This window comes from Acanthochromis polyacanthus, chromosome 13, assembly GCF_021347895.1.
Source record: "Acanthochromis polyacanthus isolate Apoly-LR-REF ecotype Palm Island chromosome 13, KAUST_Apoly_ChrSc, whole genome shotgun sequence".
NCBI classification, from domain to species: domain Eukaryota; kingdom Metazoa; phylum Chordata; class Actinopteri; family Pomacentridae; genus Acanthochromis; species Acanthochromis polyacanthus.
This window is the reverse complement of record NC_067125.1, coordinates 16,976,114-17,002,575: the sequence shown is the minus strand read 5'-3', so window position 1 is coordinate 17,002,575 and position 26,462 is coordinate 16,976,114. Positions and strand designations below refer to the sequence as shown.

The 26,462-nt window shown below is 39.8% G+C and overlaps 1 protein-coding gene and 1 non-coding gene across 2 annotated transcripts; both read right to left on the bottom strand.

Moving 5' to 3' along the window:
* Nucleotides 1-2,778: 2,778 nt before the first annotated feature.
* On the bottom strand, nt 2,779-22,443 carry scn2b (sodium channel, voltage-gated, type II, beta). Its single transcript, XM_022214657.2, has 6 exons — nt 22,162-22,443; nt 10,655-10,815; nt 10,358-10,574; nt 9,438-9,630; nt 8,502-8,561; nt 2,779-6,911 (listed from the first exon to the last, which is right to left on the bottom strand). Exons 1-5 carry the CDS (start codon nt 22,247-22,249, stop codon nt 8,552-8,554), a joined length of 669 nt encoding a protein of 222 aa, XP_022070349.1. The 5' UTR covers nt 22,250-22,443; the 3' UTR covers nt 2,779-6,911; nt 8,502-8,551.
* On the bottom strand, nt 19,389-19,462 carry trnat-agu (transfer RNA threonine (anticodon AGU)). Its single transcript has one exon. It is a non-coding gene; the product is annotated as a tRNA-Thr (tRNA).
* Nucleotides 22,444-26,462: the final 4,019 nt, after the last annotated feature.

The following is a 26,462-nucleotide window of genomic DNA, read 5'->3' as shown; positions in this document are numbered from 1 at the left end:
GAAATGCTGCAGTGAAGCCACACAGCTGAGGTGGTCCGAACACAGCTACTGGGAGACACTGAGCTCTCAGCCCCTTTTCTGTTCTCTTTTTTTCACACCTCCATCTTCTCCCACCCACCACTTTCACCTTCCTGATTAACCTTCATCTCACCCCACACTTCAACCTGCTCTACCCCCCTCCCTCCCCTTCCTGTCTCTCTCTCTCTTTCTCTCTCTCTCTCTCTCTCTCTCCCTCTTTCTCTCTGCACCAGCCGGTGAGTGAGCAGATTTCAGAACGCATCTGAGTGGAGGAGGACAAGTGGGGTGGGCCTCTCACCACCTCTCCTTTTCATCTGTCCTTCCTCTTTCTTCTTTACCTGAGCGGGTCAATCTGCCTCTATTTGTTTCTCCAGCCCCCATCCTATTTTTACCTTCTTTTTTTGTTGTTTTTCTAATGTTGCCGCATGCTTGACTCTGTTCTTTGTGTGTTGTTTTGTCCTGGCGTTCTTTTCCTCTTTTTCTGTGTCTGATTTATTGCCGTAGTTTGTGGTCCTGTTGTTTTTGTTGTGTGTCCATCCATCTGTCTGTCGGTGGGAAACGGCATCCATCTAAAGGTGAGTCCTGTCTAAAGTTAACAGCAGGTTTGCAGTACATACAGACACACACTTACTGTGGAAGTAAGAGTTGTTAAGTACCAGATGTCAGTGCCGATATGTGATGAAACCTGTGCTGAACATGCAGCTGGCCTCTTGTTGGAGATTTTGTGTTGGAGGTTTGTCGTTGTGTGGTCTTATATGGTTCTCGTGAGTTGGATGTAAGGAGGGTAGTTTGAAAATTAATGTGATTAGCTTCGTGTTGGCAAGGCTTTAGTAAGATGATGGTTTGGAATTGCAAGTTCTTTGGTGTGTCTGAGTGAGTGTGCGCGGGCAGTAGCACTGTAACTGGAAAATTTACATCATTGTGGTACATGTCTTCTTTGTTTTTGTTCATAGGTCTTATTGCCACATGCTTCTACTCTGACCTCATAAGAATTTTCCATACTGACCCAATGCTGTATTCTGTGTTTCGTGCATGGAAAATATTTCATACATCTAACACAGCCATCACTAACTGCACTTTGTTGTTTTTATTTTGGTTGTTTTTTGATCGAAGATTTTTAACAGAATCAAAACTACACAACTTTCATTTGTAATAAGTACTAGCTTCAAAATTAGTTCCATTTTTTTATGTAAGTCAGGTAATTTGCATATAAATTAGATGCATGACAATTATTGTTTTGTGTCTCAGTCTTACTTTCTGTTCTGTGTGGCCTGCTTCTGTGTAGTTTTAAAGTGACATATCCAGAACGGTGCACCAATGTCCACTAAAAGAGGTGTGAATGCACAGCTGGTAGATTTCGTTGTATTCTGAAGGTCGTATTTCTATTGTTCACCTCACAAATGCCGTAATAAAGGATTAAATTATTGCCACCTCGATAAGTGTTCCTGACTTGTAAAATCCTATCTCAGAGCACTGCAAAGAGACTTGAACTATTTTGGCATCTGATAAGCTTTCAGACTTAGATTAATTACTCAAAATGCTCCTTCAGGGTCGTATTTCATTGTTTAATGTACAATAGCCTTCTGCCAGCATTGTCTTGTTTTGATGCAGCATTGCTTTTGGTTTGGGCTTTAGTTCAGGGCCAAAATGAATCTTGTTTAGCTGCAAAAGCTGAAAATACATACTCTATATTCACAAAGTCACCTCTGACTGAGTCTCAGTGGAGCAGCTCCAGGTTGTCCTCCCTGATGAGATCGGGTGCAGCTTTGCTTCCTTTTCTGTAAGACTGGTTAAAGCTCACGTGTGGTACATGCAGTACTTGAGCTATCATAGAGTGCATTTCTTTGAAATATTCAAAAGTAATGATCGTCTACGATACCAAAGTAGTGAAAACAACGAGTAGACTTATGTGATGCATCAGAGGACATTTTGTGAAACTGAATGAGAAACAGTAGGTTTGAAAAACATGATGAGGATTATAAGGCAACATAGTGGTTTGGCTGTTAATGCTGCCACAGCAAGAAGGGTTTGAATCCACTGACGAGTCGGCCCCTGCTAAGGAATTGCTGGGGACCCTCTTTGTAGAGTTTATATGTAGCCCTTTGACTGTATATATGAGTGACGTCACCCACAGGTTTCCTGAGCACTCACCACTTTGTACTTGATTTCTCCTGGCTAATCTAGAAATGAGCAATAAGATAGAGTGGGAGTAGAGTTGAGGCAGGCGGTGGACCGTCCTGACATTATCCACCTGTCATTCAAACACCCATACTCTTAAACAGGTCAGCTATATAGAAATTCAACCACAGTTATTATGAACAGGGAAAATAAAACTGTTTTTCTATCAGGCTGTAATCATCTTCATTTTTGTTTAGTTGACATTTTTACATGAGAGTCTATGGGGACTGACTCAGTTTTGGAGCCAGGCTCAGGTACACATTTGTGAGGAACTTTTTGGCACATCCGCCTTGGCTTCATTTATTTAGCCACAGGGGTTACCTCTTGATGTGGCCTCATGTCTTTGTTGATTACTGTTTTTTGGGTTTTTTTTTTGCTTACTCGAGAGGAATGCTAGTGAGATAATGTGAGAAGTCTGAATTGCCCATTTGTAAATAGCTTTCTTTCTATAGATGTCAGCCTCATTTTCCCTACTTCTTGACCGGTGTTAGTTGGGACAGACTCTAACCCTCAGCAAATCTAAACAGGTTTATCATGTATGGATAATGAATGGATACAAGAAAAAAAAGCACAAAAAACAGATGTTTTCCTGAATCTTTATTTAAAATACAGCATGTAATGAAGGCTGCGTGTTCACAGGCAGCACTGTGCAAGCATAAGTTTGGTGTCCACTAACATTTAAAGTGATACAAGGTACAACTATTCAGGGCAAATTCATAGCTGGAGGTGGGAAACCGTAAAGCACAATGATAAATCCATTTAGCACATGATATCAATATTTTTGATTGTTTCATTGTCACTGATTAAGAAATACAGTATACACAAAATGCAGTAATATAAATGACACCATATTGCCAACGAAACCTTCCTGGTAATAACTGCACTAAATTTGCCCCAAATGTTAACCTGCCATCACATTATGGGTCTACAAACCCTGCAACTGAAACATGCATGATTACACACAGACAGCAGTGTCCCAGGAAATGTGACAGCCAAACAACTCTGCAATTAAAAGCATTTTGTCATCTATTTTAATATATCAACAAATTACCAGTTTGTCACTGTGATGCTAAAGATGTTTCATGAAATTACACAGTACATCATCCGTAATATTGAATAACAAATTCTGGCCATTTAAAAAAACACCCTATTTGAGGCCTAAGACCCTAATAGGCCTAAACACAGACCTGTACACAGTTTATTTGAAGTCAGATACCAGGAATGGTCAACTGGAAGGGACTAATCACCCTCCAGTATTCCAGGTATCATAGAGACATCACACTGTGACACAGCTGGCCTGTTTTATCAACACAGTTAAAACATAGGACATTCAGAAATTAACAAAGTTCACATGCTGGATGTACATTAAAGTGATCAAGTATTTTACTATGTAGACTTTTTTTTTTTTAACATTCATGGTGGTCCAACCAAATTAATCAACAACCACACATTCCAAAAAGACCATTTTAAAATCTTTATAGTCTGTTTACTTTATATGTTTTCCTCATTTCCATTATATTCACATGCTTTCTGCTATGATTATGTTAGAATAGGTGTCGGTGTGCTAATGTGCAAAACAACATCTACAGTTTTACACAAGGTTGAGGTAAAGGCATCACTTTGGAGACAGAGCTAGAATAATTTCTTTTAAAACTTCAAAGCTATTTTGTATATTAATCTGCTTTCATAGACACACTAAAAAGTGTAGGCATTGAGGCGCAATGACCAATTTTATAGTTGTTTTTCTATCTCTTATAAAATAGGGTACCAGTTGAACTCCAGTGGGGAGTTATAATAAAAAGATAAATATTTTAAGAGTCCGTGCAGAGCCTTTGTCCAGGACGTGATATATTTAAGATTTAGTTGTTCATTTGATATTTTACAGGAGGCAAGTAAAATATACCAAAGTGCAACAAAATACCTCTAAAACTATAAATTAAATGTACAAGTTAATATTTATATGCATGGATGAAAATTGAGATCAAAATGAAATTTATGTTTGACAACATTTGATAAATGACGCCATCTGATTGCTACAGAAAGTGAAAGACATGCCTGAAAAGCATTGCAGTGATTTTCTGAGAAACTTAAGAGAACAAAATTAAGATTTCTTTTGTTATATTTCTTTATGCTATGTAATGGTTGACATGCATCCATGGCAGTATAGTACACTGTACATGCTTTAGTTGCCAAAATAGCAAATTCTACCTATTTTGGTGGATAATTACACTTTATTGATAAACCAGAGTTTGCAGTCAGTGGTGATTGTAAACATCTTATATTTGAATGTGGATCATTTGGTATTAATTCCTAAATCGCTGTCTGCTGGGACTCAGCACTTAATCAGCGTGTGATATGGTTAATGGCATTAATTAGTTTCGAACTGTTGTCTGTGTGTAGGTCTCTGTTTTGACAACCTTTATTAAATTCTACCATAAATATTAACAAAGGTTAGCATGAACATAGTCATATGATTGTGGGTGCAATGTTAGTTTTTCGTTTTAAATTGTCTTTGATATGTTTTCGACTTAAACAAAATATGTGTTTTTTGTATTATATGGACATATTCTAAGGGAAAAGCTCCATACTGTCACTAATATTCCTATGAACATATGTTATGTGTAAATGACTGTACAATGATATGCAGTCACAGATATCAAGTATTGTATGCTCCAATACTAAAACTCACGTTAGTCCCATGAATAACTGCAACTGAACTCTGTTCAGGCACTCCAGCATGTCATTCCTTTATACAGTGCCAGGCTTGATGGACAAGTGTCTATCACAGGGGTGGACGGTATGACATGCAGTAGGAATATAAAAATTTGGCTATGCTGTTGGTAACAGTATACAATGTAACTCACGTAGAGTGCTCTGAAAAGCAACTAATACTGTGTTAATCAGTGCAGTCCTCAATTTATGCCACTGACGGGCCAAGAAAAACTTAAGTGTACCTCTTTCCTTTTAAACCAAAAAACAAAAACAAAAGCAGCTTACAAAAAATGGATGGAGAAATGAGACAGACAAGAGGGCAGATACAGGTCAAAATCATACAAATGTGGTGCTTTGGTTGCCTTTTTCACAGAAGATATTTTGATATGTCATGGTAGATAAAGCACAACTGTAAATAACATTAATCATGGCTCTCTCTGTCTGTCTGTCTGTCTAGGTACAAGTAACATATTAGAGTAATTTTCACATCCAAGCTTCGTACTAGTATCTTCCAATGCTAGTGCTGTTTTTTTTTCAGTTGGAAGAATTGTGAGTGCACAGCAATTCAGGCATTTGTATCTTTCAGACTTGATTACTATAGTGCCCTTTCCTCTGCCCTTCCTAGTTGTGCTACTACAAGTCTTCAGCTTGTTCAGAATGCCTCAGCTAGAGTCTTGACAAATACCACAAAAATGATAACTGAACACCCTTTCCAGCCTGGAGCTGATATGAAGGTTCTTCTTTTACTATACAAGACCTTGAACTTGGATTATTTCAGACTTCATTTATGTACTATGCCCCTTCTCTCTGGAATTGACTTGAAATTACATGTAAAAGAACCACCTGATTGATTGATTGGTTATCAAGTGCACAAACTTTACACATAAAAAATAAAGACACTCAAGCAAAATGTAAATATAGCGCACTATATAGGAAATAGGGAGTGATTTTTGACAGAGCTATTGGGACACTTCAACAGAATGGCGCCGTCATTTAATGAGATCGGCAGCACATGCTTTTTCCCCACTGCGACAGACCAAAATGTCTTCTGTGGAAAAGGTCAAATGAAGTGAATACAATTACAATATCTGTAGAGCACTCAGTTTTTGTCAAAACTCCACAGTTGTAAGGAATGTTTAAGTATGCTCTTCGGCTCAGACACAAGTAGACATCATCGGCACATGTAAACATCGTTTGGTTGAGTCACTGACTAGTTGTTGTCCTTATAAGAAAATCCAGCTGTGGAAGGACATTACACTTGTACTACCTGCATCTATGTTAAGACATGGTGCCGGTACGGGCAGTTTAAAGACATGGCTTTAAGGCAATGTTGCAAAATGCTAACAATATGGTAAACCTGAAGATGTTAACCAAAAAATACAAAAATAACATTGGACATATGAGACAGTGGAACTAACAGCACAGTGTCCTGCTATATAACTGATACTCACACATCTGCCTTACAGTGTGACAGTTAAGATAGTTTTAGCTTCCATCAAGTACACAAATCTATTATTAGTTAGCTGCAGGCGATTTGTATGTTTTCTTCCAAGGCTTTGGACAAAATTGAAAGTCACATTTATTCAAAGTGTAAGAGCAAAGATGACACACTATTAATGTTGTGTTTTTGTTAAAAGTCTAGTATTCAAAATATACCGTGGTATAAATTTTTAGGTCATACCGCCCAGCCCTAGCCTGTCGTATAGTGCGCTATGAAACGGCAGTCTGTATTATAAGAAAGACGTCTAATGCTATTGCCATTGGAAGCTATGAATGAAGTAATGAGTGTTTAGTCGTTAAGTCCCTGGATTACTTCAAGGAAAAAGACACATCTTACATTTAGAAATTTGCACACACACATAGACACATTCAGCACATTTATAATACAGACACACACACACGCACGCACACACACACACACGCACACACGCAGAGGGGATGGAAGTATCAGTGGACAATTCAAGCAGTGGTCACTATAGATCTTCAGGAAGGGGTGCACATGTCTGAAAGAAAAAAGAGAAATGGAGAACAATATTTTGACTTCAGTAATATGCTAGTAGATGTCCCATTAAATAAAACTCTCATGAGGTAAAGCCAGGATTTAGAGAGATCTGGCACACAACACAAAGAAGCATTAATACTTGCATGCAGATGCACATTTTCACTGTTCAGCCACAATATGAAAACATCTGCTTCGTATTGTGTGGTTCCCCCTCACGCTGCCAAAACAACTCTGACCCGTTGAGACTCCTCAAGGTCCCTGAAGAAGTCTTGAGTTATTGTGCACCAAGATGTTTGCAGCAGATCCTTAAAGCCCTCTAAGATGTGAGGTGGGTCCTTCATGAACCAGGCTTATTCTTTCAACACATCCCACAGACACTCGAGGGGATTATGATCAACACCTTCAACTCTTTGCCATGTTCTTAATACCATTCCTGAAACATTTTTGCGGTGTGATAGGTTGCAATATCCTGCTGAAAGAGGCCACTGCCAACAAGGAATACCTCTGCTGTAACAGGTGACCTAAACAATGTTTAGGTCAGTGGTTTGTATCAAAGTGACATCCCTATGAATGCCAGGATGCTTAGTTTCCCCGCAGATCATTGCCCAGAGCATTACACTGCCTCAGCTGGCTTGCCTTCTTTCCATAATGCGTATTGCTGCCATTTCTTCCCTAGGCAAATGACACAGGAAAATTGTATTTCTCAGACCATTCCACCTTCTTCCAATGGTTCTGTTTTGACATTTGTGCCCATTGTAGATGCTTTCAGTGGACATTGTGTTCATTCTGACTGGTTGGCGGCTATTCAGCCCCATATGCAGCAAACTACAAGGAACAGAATGTTGTGACACCTGTCTGTCATAGTCAGATCCAACCACATAAGCCAGCCTTCACTCCACACCAGCATCAATGACTGTTGGGCACTTATGACTCTGTTGCATGTTCACAGCTTGTCCTTGCTTGAACCACTGTTAGTAGACACTAATCCTCTCATTCCGGGAACACCCCGAAACCTGCTGTTTTGGAGATTATTTTTGCCGTTCTCTTGCATCACACTCAGGCCCTTGACAAAGTCGTTCAGATCCTTATACTTTCCATTCTTCCTACTTTCAACATATCTACTTCAAAACCTGACTGTTGACTTGCTGCCTAATGTATCCCATCCCTTGATAGGTGCGATTGTAATGAGACAATCAAGGTTATTTATTTCAGGTATCAGTGGTTTTAATGTTGTGGCTTTTTGATTCACATCATCGACATTTATTTTTTGCCACTTTTGAGACTATTGCACATCCACAGTTCATTTGAGAGAGGATTTGGTGAACACATTACAAAATCCAGGCTTTGATTACGTTCATGACAGAATCATTTCAATTTCTGTTTAAATGAAACTCTTGATGTAGTAAGCAACAAAGTGTGAAAAGCTAACAATGCTATGATAGCAGTGCCAAGTCAGTTTGGTTTGACTTTGACTGGTACTGATATGTAGCTTAGTTGAATTTTCTGTTTTTCTTTATACTGTTCAGGTCAAGGTAACCTCCACATTGTGTTTGCAACAGACAAGAACTGGATGATATGAGCGGGTACTTACAAGATGAGGTGTTGGGGGTAGGAGCGTCACAGATTCAGTCATATGATCCGCTATGGTTGTCTGCAGATGTAGGAGAGGGGGGACCCAACAACATGAGAACATGTTAGCTTTCAATAGAATGATTTTGAAGTGCTTAATCCATTGACAAAGTTGTGTCTTCACTGTAGTGTTTTTCTTTTGTGTTCATAAAACTCCTTGTGCACCAACAATTAACCAAATTATAAACCTGCGATATACCAAATTGCAAAACTGACTAAAGGCATATTTGTTCTACACACAGAAAGAAGTGGTGTGTTTTATTACACTGCATGCCAGCATAAGATGGTTATGTATTACCATTGTTACCATATTGTCAAGATTATCATCATTTGGCCATACCAAGGCTGATCTGTCTCTAGTGAACTTGAGTTTCCTGACTCCTGGTCGATGCTTTAGAATTTTGCTTTTAAGGACAGAATGTGGGTGTTAATGGGTCTTAATTCATTGACACATGATGATTATTACTGGCTCTTCAACTGCCACTGTCCATTAGTGAAAAACCACTTACACTGGCACTTCTTACTGCCACATTCCAGTGCTGACTCAGTGCAGTGTAAAACTCAGAGCTGTAAACTTAAATGTGGAGGATAAGCCAGCACAGCAACTATTCACTCTGGCACTCAGTGATGGTATAATCACAATCAGCAATGGAATATGCCAGTAGCAGTCAGTGCATGCTGGAGGGGGAATGGTATCAGCCAGAACAAAAATGACATGCTGTTTGTAAGTGGCATATGCCATTAGAACAGCTGCTGCATCCTAATAAGCATTACCATTATGAATCAGCATATGCCACTAAAACAGGACTAGCATACCATTAACTACTTTTTGATCTCGGTGCTGCTGCTAGTTCCTAATTGAGGATTAAGGCCGTAATGTCACAGCAAGATTTCTTACTTGGTCCCCTCCTCCGCTACACCTTCTGCCTCCAGTTTCCCCTCCTCCTCCATTTTTTCCTCTGAAATCAGTTCCTGTTTCCGATGTCGACGGAGACATTTCACCACTACCATTGACAGGATCAGCAGAGCTAATGCTCCGCCCACTGATGCTCCAATCGCAACTGCAATGGTAGAGTCCCTTGGAGGGGGAACTGAGGAAAGGAAAGGAGGGGGTTAACTAGTTTGTAGACAAAGACTGAGAGACAAGTGCAGTGCTGGCTAAAAGCTCTACTGGGCTGATTAAACAGAGTGGAAAGAAAGAAAGTGCTGCTGAGTTAGCCTGTGCCATATGTGTGTGTGCGTGTGAGAGAGAGAGAGATGCTGAGAGACTAAGTTCAACCTCTTGTTGGCCATTAATAAGTAAAAAGCTGACTCATCACCAGTAGGTCCTCATGCTCTAGGAAACACACACTCATGCAGTTATGTGATCATGAGGCATGCAAGCATGCCTGTCACACTTTTATTCCTAAAATATGGCACCGCATTTCATCCATTTGTAGCTTGTATCTGCTTGTGTGGATATTCACAACAGTGTAAACCGCTACCCTGACACAGCCTCATATGGAGTGGCATCATTTAATGTACATGTGGAAATTATTCATCAGCAACAACTGCCATCCGCTTGCAATTCAAGTAGTGCTGCCACTTTACGTAACATTTTTGAAATCGTCAGGAGTACTATTTTGTTGCAGAAGTAGTATCACTTGCTGGAAAATCTAGACTCTAATAGAAAAACTCTCTCTTAAAAATACATTTCCAGAGTTTCTGGAATATAGGAATGCAATTGAGAGCTATAAGAAAATCTGGGAGTGCATCTTTCAGAAAACACACAGCTTGTAATTGTGTATCTGCAGAAGGAAGGTAGGGTTAGTATCTTACGTTCTGTGACAACATTGAGCTGTATGATTCCGTGTCCCTGGATGCGGTCCGGAGGGTTTCTCACGTAGCAGTTGTAAATCCCCTCATCCTCCAACTGAACATCTGACAGAGTGATTGAAAGGTCGTTCTTATCCAGGTTTCCAGCAAACATGACCCTCTCTCCAAACCGATCTGAACGCAGAGCCACCATTCCTTTTTTCCTATAGTATGCCATAAACTATAGAGAGACATTAAGTGTTTAAAACACATCATTTTAAGATTTAAAGCTGTTAGACAGGTAAAGACGAGCCATTTTACCATCTCCTCTGTATCGTTGAATGATTCTTGATAGGTCCAATTCATGACAAACTTGGTGGCGTCCATCTTGTAGCAGGAAGTGAATGTGCAGGAGATTTTGACAGTTGTTCCATTTAGTGCATTAATGTAATTGGTCACAAGCACATCCATGCATGAGCAACCTATAAATAAAAACATCAGCTTCAGTAACGCTAATACAACAACAAATAATATGTATTTTCTCAGTTTGTATGGAATTTAAGCAAATGTGAACAAAATTGTTTAAAATAATGACTGAATAATATTTCATGTTTTAAATCAAGTGTAACAGTAAACCAGGTGCATGTTGTTCATGTTCAAGTCCAACGAATGGAATAGAATAGAATAGCTTTAATGTATGATGACAATAAAGCTATTCTATTTATTTAAGGTGTAATTTCAGGTCAAAACCTCATGTTCAAGTTTGGTAGGGCAGTCTGACAATCGTGAATTGATCTTAATTTTGCACATAATGTGTTTTTAGAAAATATTTATGCAGAACATGCAATTAAAGTCCAAGTTCTGGTAACCACCTCGCCCCAGTATGTTCTTAATGTCCTCTCCAGTGAGTCTCTCCTTCTGTAAACACTTCAAATTACTGTCTTGGACTGCAACTGGTGACAGAATTGGTCCATATACAGCTGCACCAAGCTCACCAAGGCTGCAAAGCAGAGCAAGGACGCCATAAACTCCGGCCATGATAAGTCACCTACTTTTATCAGCTGCAGTTCAAGAGAAATATGACTGAATGACATTGAAGATTGCCTCAACAGTGACCTGCAAAGAAGCATGAGACGGGACAGGCTAGGACTACTGAGCTAGCTGCATCTTAACTTTCATAATAAAATACATATAGCACATTGAATGAAATAAAGAACAGGAGTGGCTAAGCATTCCTTCTTCGTATGAATTAAACAAAAGAGTGACTGCTTGGGAAACAAGTAAGACGATGCTAGTTGGATACACGTTGCGATCTTGAATGTTATTTCATAAACAGACAACAGCATTATGTCAACATCCTGAATCACAGAGGCAGAGATGAATGACTACTGAGCTGGGCCTTTGCTCTTGAGTGGAAGTGATAGGCTTTGTTTCCCAGTAGTTGTATGTACAACTATCAAGTAGCCACATGAATTCAATGAAATCTGTGGTGACAATTTTGATTCAGTCAGGGGAGCATTATTGTGTGCCAAAAGATCATGACATGGTTGTTTGACCAGTTTGCCCACCCCAAGATTAAAGCTCGTGTCCGGAGTTTCCGTTTGTTTTCAATTTATGTATCATTGTTTAACAAAGCTTAAATGTGTTAGTCTAGTTTGATACTATAATATAATGTTAGTATGACGCGATATGAAAATGTATTCATGAGCTCCGCCTTCCTCTCATAGACCCCCATGTTATTCCAAAAAGCGCCGGTCGGCAGCTAGCCAATCAAGTTCGAGCTTCAGCTTTGTCATGCTGTCAATCAACGGTTACGCGCACAGCAAGCACGCCCATGCAGAGGTGGGCGAGCTATGCACTACGCAACCGCGCGCACATTTGTTTTGCTTGTGGAGGAGAGAGCATCAGGGATCAGCAACTTCCAGAAAAGTTATCAATCCCACGGCTTGTCAGGCCAAGAGACTGTAGGACGTTTTTTGGCTCGGGGTGCTCGCGTCGCACCACGACCTCCATAGCCCGCCTGACGGCTTCGTTTAGATGCCCGACCTCTGGAGGAAGATGTTGGGGCGTCTGGGACATACTCTTCGTCAAAGGAGTCATGCAATTCTGAACTCTAGGTAGAAATAAATAAACAATGTAACACATATACACGCGTAAATGCACTAAGTTTGATAACGCCATCGAGAGGGATACACGAGTGTAATCACATATTGAAACTTTACTCGTTCGTCCTAGCAGATTCATGTTATTTTGGTATTAGGACAAGTTAGACTCAATACAGCATTCTAACGTAATTCCTTTATTATTTACTAAATGTACTAAATGTAGAAGAGTGGAAACCAGCAAAACAGGCAAGATGCTGCAGCACTCCGTGCACTCCTCTCAGGTACTGCGCGCGTGCACAAATAAAGGGGCGAAATCAGAGGGAGGGAGGGTGGGACCACCAGTGTTTTGGGAGACGCTGCAATTCAAACTCCGGACAGCAGCTTTAAGTAAGACCCACAAGTCACTGATGTGAATGTCAGCATCCAGTACCAAGCATTTGTGAACTTTGTCAAATTTGTTAATCTAATGAAATCATCAAGCAAATCAAGTCAAGGCCTGTATCCTGTTGCCACCACAATCCTTCATTTAACACTACTGACAGGTATACGATTCCATACATAATCAGTAATGTTCAGAACAAAAGCTGAAAAGTGCAATCCCTCAGCAGCTTCAACTTTCCAATATGTATTGGAGATGTGTTTTTCTGCTAACGCCTCTTCTGCACTCCATCTGGAGAGTGCTGTCTTTCAGTCTGACTGTCATTTGATGTGACCTCCTCAACTCGCATAACAGATTTAAATGCAGGCATCCAGAGCAAAGTGACTGTAGATCCAGAAATACACTGAACATTTCCACTGCTCTGTTCAGTACAGAAACAGCAAAACAGCACCCAGGAAGTGGTGATTCAAGCAGGTTAGTTTAATTCATTTAAATCTACAGTATAAGCCTACATATATACCTATGTGTGTGTATATATAGATATAGATATAGATATAGATAATCAATCCCTGTATGTGTATAAAATCTGTTTTGTTTTGAATTTTACAGAATAATGATAATTGTCAGTATTTTATTGTAGATTTCAAAAATCACTGATGTGATTGTACAACTGGAGGATGATGCATTTCGGCACTGTGGACTGATCTTTACAAAGTTAGTTGAGGGCAATGGTGGAAATAAGCTGAATTATTGATTGTCACTTTGGTATTGTGTAAGTCTGATTTATAAATGTTATAAATAAAATAGTTTGCTCGACTGAAGGAGTATGTTAAACCAACAGTGAAAATCAAGTGTTACCTAGTTATTACTGATTTTGTTATATGTCGACATCATGAGCGACACCATGGTTGGGCATTTCCACGTTGAAACTGCATTGTACCGACAGTCTGTGGGGCTTCAGATGTAACAAATCCAATGAACCATTGCTGTCTATTTGACTGCATTGCTCCAATAATATAAGTTGCTATTGTGAAGCGTAGAGTAGTTTTCTTGTGTTTGAGCAGACTTGTGGATGAGCTGGTGTGCTCCAGCTGCAGGGGTAGAGAGAGGTGGGAATTTCATAGGTCTGCACATTTTAAAGTAGGCAGCAGTGTTGATTTATATGTAAGTGATTTTAAAGTAGGAAGGATTATTTTCATGGAAATTAAAAAGATGTAGCTTTGATAGAAAGAGATGAGTTTTTAAGGGTTTAATGAAGGACTCGGGAGGGACTTTTGTTTATTGTGTGGAGTGTATTCATGTCATGTACAATCACTGCAGCTGATAAGGTCATCACGAGGGGTGGCAGGATTGCCAAAACGCTTTTGTCCCCTTCTCGGATCTATTGATCATGATAGGTTTTGTTGACCTGTATACAAAGAAGCTATAGATCATGTACGCGGTTCAGTGGAGCATCACACATGTAAATGGTACTCTGCTAAGCCACAGTATTTTGATTTAGCATTCAAAACTGAGAGTCAAATACACATAACTGTGCATAATATAGCTTGAAATGAAATTAAAGTCTCGCTTAGGTTTCTCAAGTTCGGTCCTGCCCTCTCGCATTATGTCTCAGCATGGGCTCACACTCCCCAGACAGAATCTGTGCCGTTCTCTCAGCATGCGTGTGAGTGTGTTTGAGCGTGCGTGCGTGTGTGATGGGACTCTGCACCATTCTCTCCTCTGCAGTCGAGTGTTTCTGGCTCCCTTCCCACTGCTGCTGCACCACTCCACAGGCCTGCCTCTCTGCACCACACGCACACGCACACACACACACACACACACACACACACACACACACACACACACACATGTTTGTACTTCTATCTTAGTGAGGACATCCATAGGCGTAATGCATTTCCTAGAGCCTTACCCTAACCTTAACCATCACAACTGATCGCCTAACCCTAATCCTTACCCTAACCCTAACCAAACCTCAATTCATACCTGTTCTCTAAAAACAAGTCTTCACCCTCAAACATGGCTGTTTCAAAGTGAGGACCGGCCAAAATGTCCTCACTTTGTAAAAATGTCCTCACTTTGATAGTTAAATGCAGAAAATGGTTCTCACAATGTAGCAAGTACAAGAACACACACACACACACACACACACACACACACACACACACACACACACACACACACACATGTTTGTACTTCTATCTTAGTGAGGACATCCATAGGCGCAATGCATTTCCTGGAGCCTTACCCTAACCTTAACCATCACAACTGATCGCCTAACCCTAATCCTTACCCTAACCCTAACCAAACCTCAATTCATACCTGTTCTCTAAAAACAAGTCTTCACCCTCAAACATGGCTGTTTCAAAGTGAGGACCAGCCAAAATGTCCTCACTTTGTAAAAATGTCCTCACTTTGATAGTTAAATGCAGAAAATGGTTCTCACAATGTAGCAAGTACAAGAACACACACACACACACACACACACACACACACACACACACACACACACACACACACACACACACACACATGCAATTTCTACACCACACCTCTCACTGTCCATATGTATAATTTACACACATGCACACACGCAGCTCTCCCATGTGCACAGCCCACCCCAGTCAGGTGTCTTGTGATGCAGCGCAGCACCTGCTTCACGCTCTCGCTAATAAACACACACATGCGTACACACACTCTGCTGCAAGGTGTGCATTGTCAGCAGCGAGCTAAGCCCGCTAGCTGTGCTAAGTCAATGTCATCCCTGCATACTGACCTATCTGTAGGCACAGCTAACGGCAGCGCATCCTAGCAGACGCCGCTGATGCACACGTGTGACCAAAGCGTACACGTATGTGCCTGTGTACACAGATTTACAGCGTGAGAAGCAGTTTGATACAGGCTCCTGCTCCTGCTGACTCAGCAGTCCCGTGGATAGTGAGAAAGAGAGGCAGATGCAGAGACTTGCTAACAGATGAAATACTGCAGTGAAGCACCCTCATGCGACTCCTCCCTCTCCCTGCCCCTCCCTCTTTCCTCTCCCCATCTTTGTCCACCTCCCTTGCCTCCACTCACGCCTCTTTCCCAGTACCTCTTCTTTCCAACCCATATACCACCCTTAAAATAACTGTTTTGCTCTGCTTCTCTCCATCTTTACTTCCCTCCGCTGCATGCTTTTCTCTCTCCCTTGCCTCCTTCTGTTCCCCTCAGTTGTGCCCTTGTATTGCAAGGTCAAGAGAGAAAAGAAAGATAAAAACAAAAGTGGGCCTGTTACATCACCTTTCCTGTGCCCTCTCCATTGCTTTTATCCGACTCTGTGTGGCCACTTTTTAATTAGGTTGGACTTATTCATACAATCCTATTCACATGTTAGTAAAAATATCAGCTTTAATTTAATAGAACGTCTGCCTTGCATCACACATTAGCGGGAAAAATACGCTTTCAGAAGGTAAAGCTTATAATTTCACAAAAATGAAAAATGACGACCACATTATGATCCGGTTTGTATTAAAAGGGGGATAAAGGCTATACAGGATTACAGAGTTGGAGAGGCAGCACTACATATCTTTGCCACACTGTCGAGCAGATGCAGTTTTTCAGAGTATTCACAAATGTTTTTCCATTTCAACAGGAAAGACAGCTCCTAAAACTAAAATCCTTGGATTATCCATGAAATTTTCAAAAAATATGAGAGTGATTTTTTTTCACTCTAGTCTCGACTAAACCCTCCCACTTCCAGATCTCAATCCAATTAAGCATCTGTGGGATGGCATGGACAAAGCTTTTCAGAGTCCACTGAAGACCAGCAACCAAAGACAGCATTCTTTGAGTGAATTAAAGCTGCTTTAGCTACACAAAAGCCTGCAGCTAACCATTTAGAAGATATCTCAGAAATGCTTGGTGATTTCTATGGCAATCATTTATGAGGACAGTGTGATGGAATCCCTAAAAGTATCACCACTCACTGAAGACAAAAGACTGAATCTAAACTGATGCTCCTTTGACTGTGGCCTCTGACCTTCACATTCTTCAGAGCCTGTCAAGTTCACCACAAAGCAGTTAAAACCCACTTTATCTGGGTTTTAAATGTGATCTATATGTCCCCAGGGCAATATTAGCTACCATCACAAGATGCGAGGTAGAAAAAGCAGACCTGGTTTCAGATTAGTTTCTTCAATTTCTGGTGGACAAATTATTCTGTTCTGTGTGGCATTCGGGCAGTCAGGATCTGCTGGTGGGGAAATGGCTATTTGTTTCTCTGCCGCAGGGAAAATATTACGTGCACTGAAGATTTGTTGGATTAGGGTGGGACAAGACATTATTTGTTATTCACTTATCCTCCACTTCTGTTGCTGCTTGGCATCTCAACCCTTGATTGTGTCACTACATGTAACCTTTTAGCGCGTGACAAATGTTACAAGTGACAAATTACAAGTGACTTGCTGCAAATCTGACTACAAGTTTAAAGCAGTCAGGGTCAGTAATGCTCAGGAGGTGCACAGTAGTTTTGGTGTCAAGTGTTGCACTTGTTTTAAATAACACATACACATTTTTGTGGATGCTATTTCAGCCACAGCTTGCTGTCTTTAAATTCTTGACAGTCGATTTCATCTGTTTCTGTCTTCCCTCTAGTGCCCCCTGCTTTGGATAAAGCTATATTGCATTCTGCACTGCAGCAGCCAGAATGCAACCAATTCAGATAGAATACATATATATATATATATATATATATATATATATATATATATATATATATATATATATATATATATATATATATATATGACTATGGAGAACTCTTGGGGGAGTTGGAGAAATCCTGTGCGATAGAGAAGCTTCACTCTGATTATATAATGGTCAGACTAAATAGTGATCACTCTGAATTCTGTAAAATAACACATAGAACCAGTGCTGTGTGAGCCTGCAGCATCACCACATGTCACTACCTTGTTTGTGTTATGTGAACACCACTACATATAACAGACAAAAACACAGTGCCACAGGCAGGGACACAATGTCCATTCTACTTTCCTGCAGTATTGTATCCATATTAAGCCCTACTACTTTTCAGGTCAAACTAATATCAGATGTGGAAAATATTGACCAGTGGCTTGAGCTTGATAGTTTAAAAGCTACTTCCTGTTCCATGTCCTCTTCTCCCCTCTACCCTTTTACTATTATGTATTATTGACAACTATGTCTACTTATAGTAGAGTCACAAAGTCTGGTTGTTCTAAGGTACACTTTACAGACGGTGGATGTTAAACCTTCAAATAGCACTTAGGTTTCAGTTTGATATTTAAGATATTTACAAAGCACTGCTTAGACCAGCAACTTGATTCAGGCAGCCAAGAATATTATTGATAATGTTACATTGATCTGTTGAGGTAGGCAATTTTTACATAATTTATGAATTCATTTTACATTAAGTTAAATTATTTTTCCATGGTTTCTAAAGTATGCTTCATAGACTACAGTTTTTATACATTGCTGCCTTTAAATAGATGTTCCTGATATATAACATTCTAATTTCCCTTATCCTTCACCCTTTCTTATTTTAGGTGTTTTAGTGCTATTTACATTTTAAATGTTAAGCAGAGTTGGTAGATCTTAATCCTGGGTCATAAATATTAAAGACACATTCCAGCAAATAGGAACCTTCAGGGATTGTTCACTGAACGTTTTCTGTGATTGTTATCTATGGTGTAAATCTCCAGTTGGCTGCCATGTTTACACATTTTCAATGAAGAAAAAGTTATTATTTACAGGCGACTATTTTTGAATACAGCTGCAACACCATAAATTTTGTAAACTCTAGTTACAGTATTAAACAATAAACCTCCTATTCTACTGCAGAGTATTGCAATCACATACAAAAATGAAATGTTTCAGTCAATTATGACTGCAACACTGTAAAAATACAGCAAAATATTGGCAACCACAGCTGCCAGTATTTTAATTTTATTGTTCAGTTTCTACAGTGATTGCTTTAGCACTTTCAGTTTACTCCTATAAAAGAAAAAAAATCTTTGTAATTTTCTGTTACAAAGGTGCCAAGAGATAAACTGTACTAAAATTAAATTAAATCAATATTTGCTGTAATCACCCACTTTCTTTAAAGCAATAATACGTCTCCTGGGTACAATTACTGTTACAGTTTTTCATGGTACTCAGCAAATGGGTTATTCCAAACATCATGACTGTCTTTCCAAAGTTTTTTCTGTGGGTTCAGACTCAGACCTTGAATCATATTGTTCTTTATTGTGTGGATATTGGTATTTGTGACTTTGACTGAACTTTTGGCATCACTGTGATTCAGCAAAATGAACCTCCCTGGTGTTATTTTGTGATATTGTAATATACAATTCCCCAAAATCTACCAAACTATAAAGACTATTTAAGCTGTGGAGAACACTTATGGGTTTTGTTTCTACTACGGTGCTGTATGATGCATAGATAATATTTTCAGTAAATGACACTGTAGAACATTTTACTCTGTTGATATTTACTGGAGAACTTAATACCTGCTATTAATTAATTTGTAATGTAAGTCAGTAGTTTTTGAGTGAAAAGGCACTACTGGGACTCGAACCCAGGATCTCCTGTTTACTAGACAGGCACTTTAACCAACTAAGCCACAGTGCCCATGAATCAAAAAATTCTGTACCCATATCTTCCAGCTCACAAGTCCTATATCAAGTTTGGAATAGTTGTTCCATTTAGGATCCACACAGAATACATTGCTGTCACACTGATATTTTGTGATAATTTGATGTTTCTGTATTTACTAATGCTGCTTAACGTTGCACTTCGGCCTGTTTGAAGTAAATGCCAGCGCTTTTACAGAACATCCTCCTCTTCTCTTTGTGTTGCTGCCCTCTAGCGCCTCTGTGAGGGAACTGTTACCGTGCAGGTACAGAGCAGAGGTAAAACGCTGATGGTCAAAGGAGCAAGTGCAGCTGACTGTCTGGCAGACTTGCCTGATCTATAGCTGGTTTTCTTCCAAATGACAACACACACACCACACATGAAAATCTGTAACTGTATTACTAGAAGCTGCATTACTGATTGTGTTCCGGTCTGAATTAAATACCCTTAAATGCAATGTGAATGCGTGTATTTGTGGGAAATGAATGAATAAACCATTGCTTGGCCAGTGGGTAGACCTTATTAGTCTCTAATCCACCTAGCATGTGGGTGATAATACAAAATGATGTAGATTTTGACTGATTAGGTCAGATATGTAAGGTTTTGTTTTTGACTTGTGGGGTATCTCAAAATAATAAGTCTAAACACATTTTATGTGATTTACTTCAGTATTTAGCCACTTACACAGAGATAATGAAATGGATTTATTTGTTTTTCTTCTTTACTTCAGCATGGTCTACATTCTTAAGAAATGAAAGAACTAAGCAACTGTTGCTTAGTAGCATCTCCATGCAACAAGTTTGCCAGCAAATGATAAACTTTTGGGTATCTTCATTTAGGTGGAAAAGACAAATGGCAATGACACCATCTACAATACACTAGTGTGAGTTATCTCATCTAATTTGCAAACCAATAGACATTGTTTTAACTAACATACCTGCCTCAAAAAAGGCCTTTAAGGCATGTCTCTGGTTACTATGAGTGCCTGAAGAATGTTTTTTTTTTTAATTTAATGCACAGTTTGGTAAGACAAGAAGACCAAAACACAGCTGGTATCACTGAGTGTCATGGCTATGAGTTGTGCATGTAACAGTTTTATTCTTATTTCAGAAATATGGAGATAATCATATCTACACATTGAGAAACCTGAATATGCTACCCAGAGTACACCGATAGAAACTGCGATACTGTTGCATTGAAACACTTTCCCAGGTTTCTGAACATTCCGCTTTGGCCAAGAAGACATCGGTTAAGATGGTAAGAAATGATAACACAACTCCACACAGATGATCCAGAAACCTGGATACTGTAATGATCACGTGGCCAGAGATAGGAATAACCAGGTTTGCCATGTAGCACATGAATGATTTATCCCAAATATCATAGAAACCAGAAAGATGGTAATAATAAAAATAAAAAAGAGGGGACACTCTTGTGCATGTGAACAGTCATTCTCACTCATGTGACTAATTGGTCTTCTTCAGCATGGTTTGAAGATGACAATGAAATTGGATGGAACTGAAATTTTCCAAAATATGCATGACACATTTGTTCCCCCATTACTTCTAGATGAATGAAAACCCAGTCTTCTGTGATCTCCTCATTGTGTGCAGCATATATAGACCACTACAGATTTCGGAAAGATGAAAAACACTGGGTTCTCTTTGTAATGGATACAACCACTGAATGATCTCTCTTTGCATAATGGTCCAGCCTTGTTTGTTATTCAACGGAAGCACAAAGGCCAAGTGAATGGGCCCCAATGAAAGAAAAAACTGAATACATAATCAGTAAATGCTGTTTTCTACTCCATGTGTTATTTCTTACTGATGTGGGCAAACAGTGATGGAGTCTATCCAAGCCAAAGATAACCTACTGATTTACTTGTTGAGTGTTACACACATAACAGTTTAATCATTGATAACCTGTAGGTATCATTATGTTGCAGCTCCATTTTTTTTTTGGCTTGTATGATGCTCTCATGATGCAAAAAGTTGGCTTACATCCACTGGAAAGCGCAGGCTTCTTCATATCAGGGCTTTTTTGTGTGTTCATTCTCAGTTTGTGTCATGTTTCTGTGGATCTGTTGAGATGTGGGTCACACTGTGAGGAAGCATGTTGTGACTTTCTTCCACCCTCGTCCCCCTTCTCAGTTTTCATGCAATCACGGGTTTATTTAAACTCATATGCTATTCCAATGGCACCCATATGGACGTTTGTGTCTGCTCGGGGCTGTAAACACCAATGACACTCTGTTAGCACCTTATTAAAAGGCCTCTTTCTACCCATTGCTTCCAGTACTGAGTCACACAGATCTATGGATGCGATCATCGCTGGATGTGCGCAGTCTAAGCCAGTATTTATAGTGCATCGTAATCCCATTTAAAACACCACAACACCAATTTGGCTGTCATCAGAGGCTAAACAGAGCCGCAGGAGGGGGAAATAAGAAGTGGTTGCAGAATTAACAGTTTTTTTTGGTAAAGGCGGTGGAAGTCGAATGGGTGGCCTCCATAAAGTGAGAAAACGCTGGCTTCAACAATCAACCTTCTCACATTACATCCATTTATCCTGCCCCTATCACCGTCACCACACACTCAGATATGAGAGGAGATGGGATATTAATCCATCGGACATCTGATCGCTCTATCAATGCGCCAGAACATCGATCGGTTTTGGCTGTTTTTGTTTCTTACCGGAGAGCAGCAGCGACAGCATCAGCAGCGGCAGCAGCGCGCTCCCCAGCTGAACGCCAGAGCTCCTCTCCTGCGCCCGGGAAGACATTTTTTTTTATCTTCTTCTGGTTTAGAAAAAAAGATCTGTATATCTCTAGAAAAATATTGTAAAAATTGAAAAAAGAGAGCAGCAAATCTGCTCTTGGTGTGTGCGTTAAAAGGCTAAAAAACAGTGAAATGTTCTTGTTTTAGAGGCAGGACATGGCTGGCAGTGTCTGTAGCCTTATGACGGTTGGTCTTATGGTTGTCGGTTTGTTTTTGAGGTGGAGGCGGTAAGCAGGAGAGAAAACGCTGGAGTTTAAAGGAGGATGTGTCAGTCACAGCTAGGTTAGAGGCACGTCATTTTAAATAAATAGGGGAAATGCACTCAAAAGCAACAAATCATGTCAGATGATACACCAGAAAAACGGATACTGGGTAGCAAAAAGCACGTTTGGATAAATGACGCATCTATTTGAGTTTTCCTGCATTTATGGTATAAGATTCCTCAAAATCTGGTGAAAGATGATTTCATTTTGATTCTTTTGTAGCCCCACTTTACCAGTTTTGTACTCCATTTTGATTGTTGCATATGAAAATCACTGGGCAGGCGCATCAGCAGCTTTGTGTTTCAATTTGATTCATATAAAACTGAAACTGGTTGTCTTCTCTCATGCAAACAAAAGCTGACAACAGGGTTTCTGCGGGGCATTAAAAAGCAATAATAGTCATTAAAAATTAAAAAATTAAAGCCTTAAATGGTATTAAAAGTCATTAAATTTGATTGGCATTAAAATATGTTTCTGCAGTTTTTAAGAAAAAATATTTGATAATAACAACATAATAATATGTATTTATAGACTGCAACTCGTCCGATATGTGCATCTGCATAAACATGCTGAAGCATTGTGATAACTGTTCCAGCCGGTCAGGTATAGTTGCCAAAAACTGCATGTTTGGAAAGTGGCCGGCAGGCTGGACCAGGTGGAGGAGAGCTGGGAAATGGGGAAATGCAAATTCCAGCAAAAATGGCTGGAAAGCGTGGATTTCAGAGAATGACTACAGCCCGTGAGTGGTCAGGGGTGGTTTCCGGATTAAAAAATAGTGAAATGTATGGACAATTTTCATATATATACGCCCCCTGTCAAAAGTTTTGAGACGAGTTCTAATTTATTTGAATGAGAAAGTGTCTCAAAACTTTTGACAGGGGGTGTATACATACAAAAATCATCTTTTACATAAAAACAAACCTGTGTATGTTGTCATACACACGGTCACAGCATTAAAGTTTTTCCAGTATAGCATGAAAATGGCATTAAAAAGCATTGAATTTGACTGGCTGATTTTGGCAGAAACCCTGTAACAGTGACAAAATATGCCATAAAAAAGAAAAACTACATCTCCTTTAAAGAAGATTGAGGCTGCCGTGCCGACAAGCAAAAAATTAAGCAGAGACCATCCCCAACCTCCCTCCTTTAACCCATTCTTCTATCCATCCTTCCTGGGTGGGAGGCAGGAGGAGAGGATGGTGGGAAATAAAAGAGGCCCACACTACCTGGTAGTCACAGGTTTCATCCTTCTGTTCATCTTTTCACTATTTACTTGCAAGAGGCAGAGATGGGGAGACTGACTAACAAGTGGGACATATGTTGGGCTGGAGGGATGTGAGCCGGGAGGCCTCAGAAATTCCTCTAAGCAGCCACAAAGCCTAATCTTAGCTTTCAGAAAAATGGGTGATGTCAAGATAGAGGATAGAGGAGAATTAGAGAAAATGTAGAGTGAGCGGAGGAGGGGGGCAGGGTGTTAGGTTCAGACAGGAAGAGAGGGAAAGCAAGATGTAAGAAGGACTTAGGAGAGTGGTTTGAAGGCATTAAGCCATTAGGAGGAGAGAGGAGTTAGAGGAAGTGGGTGGGCCGGTTGCCACTCTGTGGTAAGCAAAACAACACTGCTGACTACATCAAGAAAAGAGCTTTCAAATTTACTGTCAGCACAGAAAGTAGACACAAACAAAGTCCACTGAAAGTATCTTGGAGGTCTTTGCTGCGCATACCAGCTCTGGTTCATATTTACTGCCCTGATGGCCTCACTTCCTGTAATGAAACCGCAGGCTGGATGTTTGTTAGCCTATGGATGTTACCGTTCTATCTAACTGACCGCCTCTAAATGTCAATGTTGCATTTTGATTCCATTTTGCAATTAATTGAATATATTCTCAGCAAGAATATATGCAAGCAGTATGAAATGTTTTATTAACTTCTGTCTTTTCCTTTTGAAATGGTGAAATAACAACAGAAAAGATGCCATGAAACAAGCACTTACAAGTACACACTATATAGGAAATGATAATGGGCAGACTGAGAGTGGGGTCATAAACCAAAAGTCACAAGTCAGTAACACGTGTATCCACCATTTGTGTTGCGTCGTTCTGCATATCTGTGAAGAATAGAGTTAGTTAAAATGTTGCTGCAGGCTTGTGGAATGCTGTCCCAATTTTCCTGAAAGGTTCGGTGAAGCTGATGGACATTTCTGGGGACAGGATCATGTTGTTGGACCTCCAGAATATCAGGTGGCTGCCGTATTATGATCATCTGATGTAGGATCTAAGGATATAAGCCACTGCTCATTTTACTCAGCTTTGTCCTCTCTACTGTTTCTGCATTACCATTTTCTTCACAATTGAAAACAATAATAACAACCTCCCCAGCATCAACCAACCACTGCAAAAAATGGGAAGTTTTGTAGAGGATTTGTATCGTGCAGTAAGGGAGCCCTTCTAGTATTTTTTTTTTTTTTGCCGTAGATTAACCATATTAACCACAGTGTTCGTCTCTCTGCTTGCAAATGTTCCATCGCAACAATTCCACTGTCGCTATTTTCCAGAGAGCACCAAAGCTTCATCCTTCTCTTAGCGTCACCTACTATGACTGCGATTGGTTTAAAGAAATAAAAGCAATTCAGGGTGTTGTGAAGCCAGGCCAATATGGTCTGGTAAAGCGACTAGTGGTACCATGCTGTCAGAAATAATGTCTTTGACCAGACATGGTACAGATTTGGACGGTGCCTGTGCTGTGACCAAATGGAAATGCATCATCCGGTTTGCCAACTGCTCTCCCTTGTCTTCCTCTGGTCATCTGTGGCGTCTTGTAGTCAGTGCTCAAAGGAATCTTTGTACTGGTCACACTATATTGTATCGTTGTGGATGAACTCAGTGGTTGAAAATTATTGGCCACCAGTTGAACAGCTCAAAAACCTTTTGTGCACAGTTGGCTAAAATGAACTGTTTTTTAACCGCCCCGACAGAAATTCCTTCTTCAAGTTTTAAGAGTCACAAATGTAGACCATTTGTATGCTGCATTGTTGTTCTTGTTCAGTGTATTTGCAAGTTGATAAAAGTAGTTTACTGTGAAAATAATACAAATGTAACAACACAAATAACGTAATTTAAGCAAAAATGCTTCCATTTTTCATTATTTATCAGCTATTTTGGCCTACAGATTATATTTTGGGTGGCTAATGAAGCACATTATTGTATTTAACTTACAATTTAATACCAAACTATCTTCTTACTGTAACCTGCAGTCTGTACCCTAAAGATGCACAACACCCAATACTCAAAAACTTGAAATATAAAGGTAAAAAAAATAAAATGAAATAAAAACTTTTGAATCTTCTGATGTTTACTGACAAACTGTTTATGATTTCATTTTATATCAACACACAATTCAACTCCGCCTTCTTGCCAGAAACTGTAGCAAAACAGAAACTGAGTATTTATATTTATTCAACAGTGACAGCGAAATATATCAAGGTCACTGTAATTTCATTCCATATAAACAATATGGAGGCCTGTAGACCATCTGTGTTCTCTCATTTCTACAGGATGATGCTGATGTAAGTTGCTGTTTTACCTCATGATTGTGCTGCTGGGGCTAAAACGATGCATTAAGCCGAGGACTCAGCCGTGGACTGTTGGAAACAAACTGTCACAGCACACACAGCAGTGTGTGTTGCCCACCACTGAGTGTATAAATCATTATCACCTTGTTTACTGGGTTAGCAGCAGCTGCCTCACTGATTCCACTGCTGTGGGGGAACCTGGAAAGCAACCTGTGTGTGCGTGCTTCCATTTTAAATCTTTTTCGCCTGCCATTTATCCTGAGAGTCTGACAACAGCTGGAGGTTGACACCTCTACATGTTACCCTGAGTTATTTCTCTGCTTGTGTTGTCAGTTTGTTTACTCAAAAGTCCTTTATTTACTCTTGTTTACTCGTAAATGCCCCGA